Here is a 12413-nt window from a genome sequence, read left to right on the forward strand (position 1 = left end):
ATCTACTGAGTGTGATCATCCTATTTGTATAAATGTACCACTCTTGTATCTGAATATAGTATATGAACTATAGCTGAGGGCCTATTGTAATTATGCAAAGTGGGGACCATTAATGGTGGTTTGGAGTCTTGATGACTCCCATTAACCAGGACTCCCATTAATTGACTGCAGATGGCTCTGTTTTACCTGTAAGTCTTCCTGTATAGGTGTGTGCTGGCAAGTGGGTAATGAAGTCTTACAGTGACATGTGATCATGTCATCTGAACTGGAATCCATCTTTAACCTACTGCTCTTCCATTGAGAAGGGTGTGGGGGGACCCAGAGGAACAAAGGATTCCTGCCTTATGCAAAAGATATATAAATGGGTGGAACAGAACAAAGAGATGGAACCCATCATGAGGAATCCCCTAGCTACCACCTGAGCTGGAACAAGGGCTGTACCAGGGCAAAGGATTGTGCCCAGATTAGGAAGGCATCCAGTTTGTGAAACAGACTTATTGAAACATCTCTCAGGGTGAGATTTTATCTGTATTCAGTTTGATTAGACATAGACTTGTGTGTTTTATTTTATTTTACTTGGCAATTCACTTTGTTCTCTCTGTTACTATTTAAAACCACATAAATCCTACTTTCTGTATTTAATAAAATCACTTTTTACTTATTAATTAACCCAGAGTATGCATTAATACTCGGGGGAGGTGGCAAATGGCTGTGTTTACTTCTATCAGTGTTATAGAGGGCAAACAATTTAGGAGTTTACCCTGTATAAGCATTATATAGGGTAAAATGAATTTATTTAGGTTTTGGACCCCATTGGGAGTTTGGCATCTGAGTGTTAAAGGCAAGAACACTTCTGTTAGCTGCTTTCAGGTAAGGCTGCAACTTTGGGACAAGTAATTCAGACCCTGGATCTGTGTTGGAGCAGACAGGTGTGTCTGGCTCAGCAAGTCAAGGAGCTGGGGTCCCAAGCTGGCAGGGGCAGAAGTAGTCTTGGCACATCAGTTGGCAGTTCCCAAGGGGGTTTCTGTGATCCAACCCGTCACAAACACATGTTCATCTCTTTAAATGCTTAAGGTCCAATCCTGCAGCTTCTGCATTGAAATGAAGTCTGATGCATGGAGCAGCTGAAGAATCAAGCCATAAAACTTTTACAATAAGACACTGGGATGTTCTTAAAGAAATGACTGTCATAAAAATCAATGTCCAAATAATTAATTTTGCACAGTTTTGTAACCAAAACTAGATATCCAACAGCATTTTACCGTGCTATACAATTCAAATACAAAAACATAGAAATGGCCATATTGGGTCAGACAATGGTCCATATAGCCCAGTATCTTGACTTCTGACTGTGGCTGGTGCCATATATTTCAGAGGGAATGAACAGAACAGGGAAATGTTGTCCAGTCCCAGTTTCTGGCAGTTAGAAGACACTCAGATTATGGGGTTGTGTGCCTGACCATCTTGGCTAATAGCCATTGATGGACTTATCCTCCATAAACTTATCTAATTCATTTTTTCACCCAGTTATACTTTTGGCCTGCATAACATCCCCTGCCAAAGCTGACTGTCCTTTGATTGTGCATTGTGTGAAGAAGTAATATGACCATTCTATTTTACAATACAAGCATTCTTGTTAATCTAATGGCATTTAAATTGCCGAAGACTTCAGTCATCAGTTTCAGTCATTCTGTTTCTGCAGAGGATGACTGAAAAAGCTCTTTAGGTTTTTCACTAATTCACATCCACAGAGATTATATCCAATTTAAGTGCCAACATTTTTATCCATTACCCTGAAACATAGGTTCTTGGGACACCTTCCTTCCTCAGATTCTCTAAGCTTCAAACCTAGCTATGATGATAGTAGACAGAACTGAGCAGAATCAGTGAATCCACTGGATTGTTAACTCTTTGGGGTAAGGGCTGTCATTTGTTCTGTGTTTCTACAGCAACCAGCACAATAGGATTCTGGTCTATGACTGAGGCTCTCACATGCTACGGTAATATAAATAATAAATAACAGTCTCAATGGTAGAAAAACTTCAGTGGCAGGAATCGAGAAAGAATTAAGATAGAACTGAGCATAGATACCTCAGGTTAAGGAGCCCCAGGAGAGTCCATCCATGCTTAATAAGCACAGTCAACCTGTTTTCAGTCTTTCTGAATCAAGCAGGATAGGAAAACAGTTGACAATGAACTGGGCATTCTCTGGATACTTTATAGGAAAGGCAAACACCTAATGCATCAATGGGTCTGGCTGAATTTTATGGATTTCATGGCATGGTTGGGTTCTGTGAGGGGTAGTTTGGCAAGGGGAACAATGGAGGAACAGATGTTGATGTCAGTGATCAGTGATGGTCAGTGCTATTCTGCAAAGCATGAGAAACAGCAGGGTTTCATTTTTATTAAACACAGATTATGCTATAAAAAAGTGGCAGAAAAATCCTAGTTAGAGAAAATGTCTGTCCTCAGCTATCTGTATGCAACATCTGTTGGAGCCAATGGGATTTGTGTGCACATATCTGAGAGTAGAATTTGGCCCTATAAGTTGAGGCACTGACGTAGAAGAGAAGTACGGGATTTATGTCTACTTCATCTCTTTTCTTCTGTGTTCTCTCATTTGTCTTTTCTCTCCGGTTCCTCTTCTGATCTATTGTCTTTCCCTCCCTCACTCAGCCCACATATATAATAATGGTAACACAACATTATACATAGAACACTTTTTCTTCGATCATCTTATATCAAAGCTCTGAGACAAATATTGCCTCAGATATCTGCATGTATTTTTCATGTCATGAGAGTGATGCACATATAAACACCTGAGGACTGACTCTGGCCATTAGCATATCTATGTGTATTAGTTTTGTGTCTGCTTTAAACTGTACAACGAGGAATATAAAAACAAACAAAAAAAAACCAAAAAACCACAACAACAATGCTCAGAAACCCAAGCAGAAAGGCAGAAGGAAGCCTAATTTCAGTATGTTGAAAGAAACTGCAAACATGTGTCTCAAATCTGACAGCTGAGAATCTGGTAATGTTTTCTCCCTACAGCATTCTGATTCCAACTGTAACCTAAAGAAGCGAATGAACTCCACAACCTCTCAGACAGACCAGTCCCCTGAAGCCAGCATAATGTCCAATAGTGCATCTCAAGGTCAACCAACGTCTATTCCCCCGCCAGCCCCACCACTGCCACCACCACCACCAGCAATCGGAGGCACTAGTAAAATAGACCAGTATTCCCGGATCCTCTTTCCAGTGGCATTTGCAGGATTCAACCTGGTATATTGGGTTGTTTACCTTTCAAAAGACACTATGGAAGTGAGTACTAGTGTTTAATTGTGTTCAACTGTTACAGAATGAAATTATGCTTTAGGGGCCAGCATTTTTTTTTAAAATCAGCCTTGGAACTTCAGTTACTCAGTTCTTTGCAGCATGGACATTTGTAATAATATACATTAGCAGCCAGTGAGAAAGGAGTATTGAAGACAAGGAAGTAATACTATTCATAGGGGAGAAATTATATTTCTTTCTACATACTTTGAGCAGGTTGGGAGCAGTTGTCTAAGACTGTGTATATGACAGTATTCCTAGCAAATTTTATTTCTTTCATCACTTAATCTTGTTAGGTGTGACAAGGAATGGTATAGTATTTGTTGAAGAAGTGAAATGAAGGAGCTAAGAACCAAATATCTTCTATGATTGCCTTAAAATGATGAGTTTATTTTGCATTGTCTCTTAAAAGAAAGAAAAAATTAAGATGCATTCTAAACATTAGACAGTAGGAAAAAATTGGCTGCACTTGCATTGTACATTCTCTAAATACTGCTCCATCATATCTATCTATCTATCTATCTATCTATCTATCTATCTATCTATCAAACCCTGGTGCATCTTTTTACCTCAATAAAGTTTGAATAAACACATGCATATACCCCATCCCCCTTTGCATAACTTTGTTTAAAAGATTTAGTTTTACTTGCATTAAACAGCAAAATGTCCTGTCCTTAGTATTCCCAGACTTATTCCTAGGTGTTGTGGAAAAGATGCATATGATGCAAATTGAATGCTCCTGGGATAATCTGTCAATGATTAGTTTACCGTTTTCAGGCAGTCATTAAAACCCTAAATCTTTCTTCTAATAGCTTAAATTCTCCTTTGAACTTATTCTCTTTCACCTAAATACAGCTGATGGGACAAAAGAATGATGCAACCCATGAGGTGTTTACTTTGTTACCATGTTGTCTTTGAACCACCTGATACATTGCAATGGATTTTATGAATATACTTTGCTTTGTGTGTGAGAGTTACAGAAAGAATGGCCACATTTGAACAATACTGAATACACAACAGAGAGTGAAAACGTATATATTTCTCTCTCTCACACACACACACATGCAACCAGTCAGAAATATTCAGGTTCCCCTAAAACAAATATATACAATACATAATTATTACATGAACTGGTAGTGTAAAAGTTTGAGGGGCAGATACTCAGCTATTGTAAACTGTTGTAAACTCCACTGACTTTATTGGAGCTGTTCTGATATGTATCAAATGAGGATCTTGCTCTGAAATTCTAAATTGAGGATGGAAAATGAAAGACTATGTTGTTTTCCCACAGTAGCTATGAAAAATTTAAGTTGAACCAGGTATATTACCATAAATATTAACCCTACACATTTTAAAGGCTTCTCAGATAGTGCTGACTGCAATCATTTTTCATGTTTCACTTTTAAATGCTCCCAAAAGACACACACAACTGAGAAATTCTTTTCAGGACTAGCCTTATAATATGGCAGAAATCCTAAAGCAGAACTACAGAACTCTGTCAGTGTTTCTATTTTTCAGACACTTCTCCATAAATTACATTTTGCTTTTTGTTTACTCATTTGTGACAAATGATGGCTTTGATATTCATTGTTAGAATTATAATCTATTATACTATCTCACTAACTTTTCATTATTGCCTGAAATGCCTATAGTCATTTTGCTATATAAATCTTTTCTATTCAAGGCATAATTCTTGGGCCATGTAAACAGGCCAATTCAACTCAATTGCAGGATTAGGCCCAAAGTTACTAAACAGAGATATGCTACTGAAATAAATTGTTTTAGCAAATTGAATCCTGCCACAATATATTTGAACATCATTAATATTTTTCACACTCTGACTACATTGGATCAGTGTATAACTTGTATAAGAAGTCAATGGAGATTAGTCAATAGACTTGCATTTACTTTACGGAAGTGGCTCATTCGGCTCATCCATAGAGCCTTACATTTCCAAAAAAAGTAGCAACCTATGCACATTTTTATATAACAATCCAGTTTTATTAGATTTTTTAAAAATCATTTATTATGTCTTTTAAAAAAATAAATACCTTAATATTATCCAAATATCCATTACATGTGCTAACACTATGGTGCATTCTGTATAGTAATATTATCAGGGACTAGTGTCCCCAATCATGAATGTGCTGAAGTGCTTTGCAGAACTGGGGTGAATAGTTCCACTAATCATAGAGCAAAGTTACACACGTGCTTAAATGCTTTGCAGGATTAGGGCCTACAAGAGGTCTGGATCCTTATAATATGGACCATATAAAGGAATAGTTTTAATTATTTATCACTTGGGCTTCAGAAATGAATAACAGCTTGCATGTGTATCTGCATTTTTTTAAAATAAATCCACTTTGTACAGTCAGATCTCAGAATCTAAGCAAGGGTACTCTGGATTGGGAGACCTTTAAGGAAATCATACATACTGTTGCAATAAGTGGTGTTGGTGTTTCTGAAGGTGGTCCTTTTATGTCTTCAGTCTGTATTCAATCAAGATTTCTCCAGTATGTTTTATGGTGGACTGTGGGGCTAGAACTACTGGGTCAGATCCTCAGCTGATTTAAACTGGGCGTAGCTCCTCTGAGCAAGGTCAACGGAATGATGCCCCTTTGTACTAGCTGAGAAACTGACCAACCATTTTTTAGATGAGACATAACAATGAGCTCTGGATCACTTGTAATAAAGATCCATGGCATATTTTGTAAGAGCAGGTGTGTTAACACAGGCGTCTTGGTTGTTTTCCAATTCAGAACATTATATAGTCTGCCCAAATTCTTCTTTTTATTTCAGTAGCTATAGTATTCTTCCTTGCCTCATGATCTGGAGTCAGACCTTCATCTGGAGTGAATCTGCATAGTTTCACTGAAGTCAATGGAGCCATGCTGATTTACACCAGCTGAAGATCTGTCCCTTAGACTTTTGAGAAGTATTGCTGTGCGCTATCATATCGTTACTGCTTATTGCCCAAATCAAAAGTGGCAGCATTTTAGGGGTGAATGAACTGACCCCTGTATAGTTTGCATGGTGTGTCAGTTAATACAATTTGTAAAGCACTTCATAAGGAGGTGCAGTGCTTTATAAATGTTAAATCATTATCATTAAATGATTTTCTTATTAGAGAACTGTACAATTCTTGAAAAAACAATTAAAAGGAAAACATAAAAATATTAGATACACAGATGCAATAATTAGATTTTTGTATATTGAAATAAGTGTCTTGCCATGTTTACTTATTCTCAGTGTTGTTTCTATATGCAGAACAATAGAAAATGCCGCAAGGGAAAATATACTAACAAAATGACCAAGGGAAAAATGTTGCCCTAATGTATATATAAATCCCATCAATATCAACAAGCTAAAAACTGAGTACTTATGCCCATTGGTCACAGGTATACCACAGGCTAAATTTATGGCCCCTTTGTACCAATCCATCTGTGCAAGGCAGCAATTAACCCAGTGAATCCAAGCATTGGAGGATTTCTCCTAGAGAGAGGAATCCACTGATGGCAGAGTGCTGACACAGCAGGTTCTATGTCATACTGTCCTCCCAAAATCTGGATTATGGTGTGTGGCCGGGAAAGTTGGTGCACTGGATCCAGCTGAACTCTGGGTTCTTGAACAGACCCTGGCAGCCTTCCAGGCTGGTTTGTTTTATGCAGTTGATACTTCATGACATCAGGAGTGGGGGTTGCATAAATGGTGTAATGTCAGACCCTATCCCCCGCGCTGGTCCTGTGCCAAGTACAACTCAGCTGGATCAGAGAATCTCACAAGTAACTTTATCAAATTTTTTGTAAAATTGCTGGTTTGATCTTTGTTGGGGGTCCCCTGAGACCTCTACCACTCAGTTACCAAAGAACTCATTTTGACTCCAGTCTCGTCACTCAGGCTCCTTTATTTGCATACATCAAAGCTATGCTGAGTTGATCAGATTCAAGTATAGGGGGTGGGTATAGGCAAAAGTTTTCCTTATGTACATCTTTACCAACACTAATAACACGTGCATTCTTAACTATACATTGCATCACACGCTTCTGGTTTGGTTTGGCTACTCTGCAAGAATCAATCCCTGTACAGCATGCTCTGTTCACATATTGTGCACGCACGACTTACTTTTTACCTCATCTTACGTTCCAGGCTTATTTTGTCCATTGTAAACAGTATCCTGATATTCCCTCTTATCTCAGCTAATGCAGACATCCTGTCTCTAGCCGACTGATCAATTTACCTTGCCTGTCATACCCACTAAGAAATGAGGCAAGTAAGTTACTTATGCCCAGGCCTACATTACGTTTAAGTAATATGACAAAACCCTCTGAAATGAAAGAAAAGCAAATGCAAGTTAAAACAAGAGGATTATGGAAATTTTCTGTTCATGAAGAAAATAGGGTAAAGAGAAATGAGTCAAATCTTAGCTAGATCATGAGTGGAAATGACTTTTCTTTGTCCATAAACAGCAATACTCCATATAATAAAACCACCACACGGTTTGGTATTTTTGACACACTTGGCCATTATTGCTCAATACCTGTTCAGGGCTGGAGTAGCAGTGGTGTTGCAGGGCCACAGTTGTATCAGCAGAGTTGTGAAATGAAGCTAACACAATGTTCTGCCTGCAGTTTGCTTGGCTTTATAATTAGAGTCCCACTGATTTTTTCCTCCTGTGCAGTTCGTAACAGGAAAATTGAAGTGTTTGTAATGTTTTATATAAAAATGTCCTGAAACCATAGATGTCAGTTTCTAGACCACAATGAATTTTGGTAGCCATGTTATAAACCTCTGCAAAGATAGATTTATAACTGAAATGCTGACAGATGTTTAACTGCGGCAGCATGGATGTACCATTTATAATATAAAAAATCAAAGCATTAAAACCACTACTCTAAGAGGACTTATTCTCTTTCTATGTAAGGTCAATTTGTAATTAATTTAGCTGCAAAGTATCAGAATGTGACTTCCTCATCACACCTACATGACACTGGAATACTGCCAACTGTATTTGCATGCACACACTGATCTGCTGAGCACAGTGGGAGGCACCATTCCAAAACCACCAGGACAGACAAGCCAGATACAGGGATTTATGAGTGGAGAATCTAACTAATTTGAAAAAAAATATAAGTTGCTTCAGTGAAAGCTGCCCTAGACCTGAAATAGCCCTAACTGTGGAAATAATACACGAGGGATAATAAATTCCCCCCAGATAAACTTTGTTCACACAGTTCTACATGAGCATACTGTCCAAAACCAAAGTGCAAAGAATAACGTATTAGGAAGATAGCAATTGCCATTAAAAATTTGACTAGCGGTCCATCAACTCCAGTGTCCAGTCTCTGACATTGGCTAGCTGCTTCACTGGAAGGCCCAAGAAGCCCTGCAGTGGGCAGTTATGGGAACATCTGCCCCGAGGGAATCTTTCTCCATCTTTCACAATCAGTAAGAGTTTGGTTTATGACCTGAAGAATGAAGATTTATATCACTTCCCAAATTGTAGGTTTTCTTGGAACTTCCATATCGTAACTCTCGCTGTTCCTGTTATGCACATACCTGGAGATGAGCATGGTGGGATAGAGGAAGGAAGCTTTGTAGGGGCTTAAACGAGAAGATGTAGAGTTTGAATGTGATGCAGAAACTGCACAGAGATTTGAGTGAGGAATTGATTTTAGCAGCAGCAGAGTGGATAGACCAGGAGAAAGAAGTGTGAGAACTGGAGAGGCATTTAACATAAGAATGGCCATACTGGATAAGACTAATGGTCCATCTAGCCCAGTATTCTGTCTTCTGACAGTGGCCAATGTCAGGTGCTCCAGAGGGAATGAACAGAATAGGTAATCACCAAGTGATCCATCCCCTGTCGCCCAGTCCCATATACAATAATATGCTAACATTCAGAAGACTTCGCTGACCCTTGCAATGTATATAACATCATGCTTCATTTTAACCACTGGAAAATAAAATGAACTGCAAAAGAACTAGCCAGAGTCATTATCATACATAGAATTGAGCTTTGCTGATCCCAGTAGCAAATGTTGCTTCTAATCCTGAGAAGATTCTCCCTTACAATAAGTTGCTGGTTTAAGCCTGCTGAGGCAGCTGGGAATCAATAGCTGAGTTGCGTTATTGATTGACTGCATTGTTAGCAGCACATGACTAAAATTTCCCTTGTACCTTTTCTTCTAGTTTTTTGAACCCACTGCAATGCATCTTCGGAATGACTATCAGCCCAACTGATGTACGCAACACAGGTTTGACAAATCACTGACCGTCTTGTGGAGCTCAGTGACTTCAAAGGATGAATGTCTATCTCTGCCTGCCCCAAATGTAAAATATAGTGTATTTATGTGGGATACCATCTGGAAATTTAGACTCTTGGCTGCTTGAAGTCTCTGTGCAAAGTTCTAAGGTGTTGATTCAGAGTGCAAGCTCAAGTTCTTATTTTGTTAAATGGTTTAGGACTGAGAATTATACTTGTTCTAAGTCTATTATGAATGTTTGAAGGTAAATCTTGAATCAAAATTGAGAGTCCTTGTAACATCTCCCTTAAGTACTTTTAAAGGTACTAATGAAAACCTGATTCTGAGCTAGCGTGAATAGGCTCAGCTCCATTGCAATCAACAGGGCTGTTGTCAATTTACGCCTAATATCTGTTGAGATGTTCTGTCAAAGAGGGTCGAACCCTATCAATTTTTCATGATGAATGCTGTACATTTGTTTGTATCCTTGTTTTTATCATCTTGTTTAAATGTAAAATTTAAATGAAGATTCACCCACTGTTATAAAAAAAAAATCCAAAAAATATATGCCAAAGGGAATGGAACAGGACATGTAAATCACTGCTTATTAATCTGAGCAGGTAAATTAAGATATTGCACTTTATCTTGCCTATACGCAGATAAAGTACTACCAGCAAGTTTGGAGTCACTTTCACCACCATTAGATTTGAAGGTATTTACAATTTGATTCACACTCTTGTAACAAAGAAAGGTCCAGTCTTTGTTGTAGTATTTATGTTACATATTTCTTTGTTTTCTGACATTTTATTATATACCCACCCTTCATCTCCATTATCCTTGTTTAAGAATGTAATTAGAGAGAACTTACCCAATGAAATAAAACCTGAGCCTTCTTTCTAGCAAGCCCAGTGGACATTGGATGGCATTGAGAATAACATGCAGTAAAAATAAACTAAGAACTCCTACATTTATATTAAATTGTTGTTAAGCTAAATGGAATTAAAAATTAGTGGGATGATTAGGTGCTGCAATGGTTCATTGAGGGGGAGGGATAGCTCAGTGGTTTGAGCATTGGTCTGCTAAACCTAGGGTTTTGAGTTCTGTCCTTGAGGGGGCCATTTAGGGAACTGGGGTAAAAATCTATCTGGGGATTTGTCCTGCTTTGAGCAGAGGGTTGGACTACATGACCTTCTGAGGTCCCTTCCAACCTAATCTTCTATGATAGATCTAAGCATTGCAAAGGATTTCTTGTTTCATCTAAACTAAACCTCTTTATCACTCTGAGTTAATATTCAGGGACTAGATTCTCCGCTCTTGTAAGTTCTCAGTGCTTCACTTGAGCTATGCCAATTTACGCCATTTTAGGATCTGGCTTTAGTTGCCTACTTTCCCCCTATTTTAATATGTATGTAGCTTCTCCTGGTCTGGCAACTGGACAGAACACACTAGGTCAGATCCTCAGTTCAATTTCAGCCTCCCTGCTCTACACCTGTGTGTACTTTATGTGGGTAGAGTAAGTTTCATGCTCAGTACACTTGGGCTAATATAGTAATTGCAGCCTACACACCGAGATGTCATTATATGCAGTTAATTTTATTCCAGAGGTAACAGACTGGCATGTTTGAATGCACTTATAAGTGTACTGAATTATTTCCCATTTGCTCTGAAACCAGAATTGTGAAAGCTTTCCTCATTTTTAGTTTCCGTACAATATCTTTATTAAACACAGGACCCCCCCCTACAACTTTGTATTTTAGAATTTGTAAATATATTTTACTTGACAAAGAACAAACTAAACTCAAAGGCCCAAAGATTATTTGGATTTTAAAATGGATATTTGGCTTGTGTAAATATATTCATTTTTGCTTTACAAACACATTTTATATTAATACACACACACACACACACACACACACACAGAGTAAATAATCTACCACAGTTTTCAAAATAATTTTGGACAGCCTTGTTTATAAAATATAAATGTATAAAGGTGAAGGGAAAGCTAAACTGGAACTGAAAAAAAGCTTAATTTTGTATTTAACTCTGTTTTAGTTAAAACAACTCAGTCTAAATATAAGCGTTTGAAACAAATCCTTTCAAATGCCTTGAAAAAAATTGCTTGACACCTAGAGCTGATTACAGTGTTTTAAGATATAGGTTGGTTCAATGAAACTTATCTAACCTTGGAAATAATGTATTAGCACCTTCAAAACTGATATTGAACTCTCAGGTTTTGATCCAAATATATACCGTATAGTATGGGCCCAAATTCTGTTCATCTAACTTCAGTGGGATTTCTTTCTTACGTGGGCAAGGTGAACAGCAGTTGCCCCTGTGTATCTGCTTGGACACTTGAGCATATGTAGCTCAAATTAAAAGAAATTAAGGGAAGTATTTAATTTTTCCTTGCATTTTCTAAATGAGGAACAATCCTGCTCATAATTACTACTACATGTACGCTGCTTTTATAAGACATGAACCATTTTAATAGGAACAGTAGGAACTAGGCAGTGGTGCTGTAAGTAGTTCCACTCACCACTATTACACCCCCTTGCACTGGGGTGAGCCATGGCAGGTGCTGCCTGCCTTAGTTTACAAGGAGTAGCAACTGATCCAGATGAGGGTGGTCTGTACGATAAGATCAGCATACAATCTTTGAATGGTTAAATAATAACCACCTTAGAATCTGGCTATCCGTTCTTTTAAATGGGCAAACAAATATAACAGAGACACATGTGGCTGCAGTGCTATAAGCCAAGGATCAGATTGGACTGGACCTGGCCTGGCTCTCGGCTTCTGACTTAGCACTGAAGAGCTTCCCCTTCATCCCAGTAT

At 38.2% G+C, this 12413-nt stretch overlaps 1 protein-coding gene across 2 annotated transcripts in view; it reads left to right on the forward strand.

The window, feature by feature from the left end:
* The window catches only part of GABRA6 (gamma-aminobutyric acid type A receptor alpha6 subunit), a 31917-nt gene extending 21369 nt beyond the window's left edge, over nt 1-10548 (forward strand). Inside the window, exons 9-10 of one of the 2 annotated variants that reach the window (XM_030572390.1) lie at nt 3055-3324; nt 9526-10548. In XM_030572390.1, the coding sequence (XP_030428250.1) occupies nt 3055-3324; nt 9526-9576 (321 nt within the window). In that variant the 3' untranslated portion in view covers nt 9577-10548. Of the gene's footprint in view, nt 1-3054; nt 3375-9525 lie in introns of those variants that run through there. The other variant, XM_030572391.1, reaches the window with a different exon arrangement.
* The last annotated feature ends 1865 nt before the right edge of the window (nt 10549-12413 follow it).

The sequence above is a fragment of the Gopherus evgoodei genome, chromosome 8 (genome assembly GCF_007399415.2).
Source record: "Gopherus evgoodei ecotype Sinaloan lineage chromosome 8, rGopEvg1_v1.p, whole genome shotgun sequence".
Lineage (NCBI taxonomy): Eukaryota > Metazoa > Chordata > Testudines > Testudinidae > Gopherus > Gopherus evgoodei.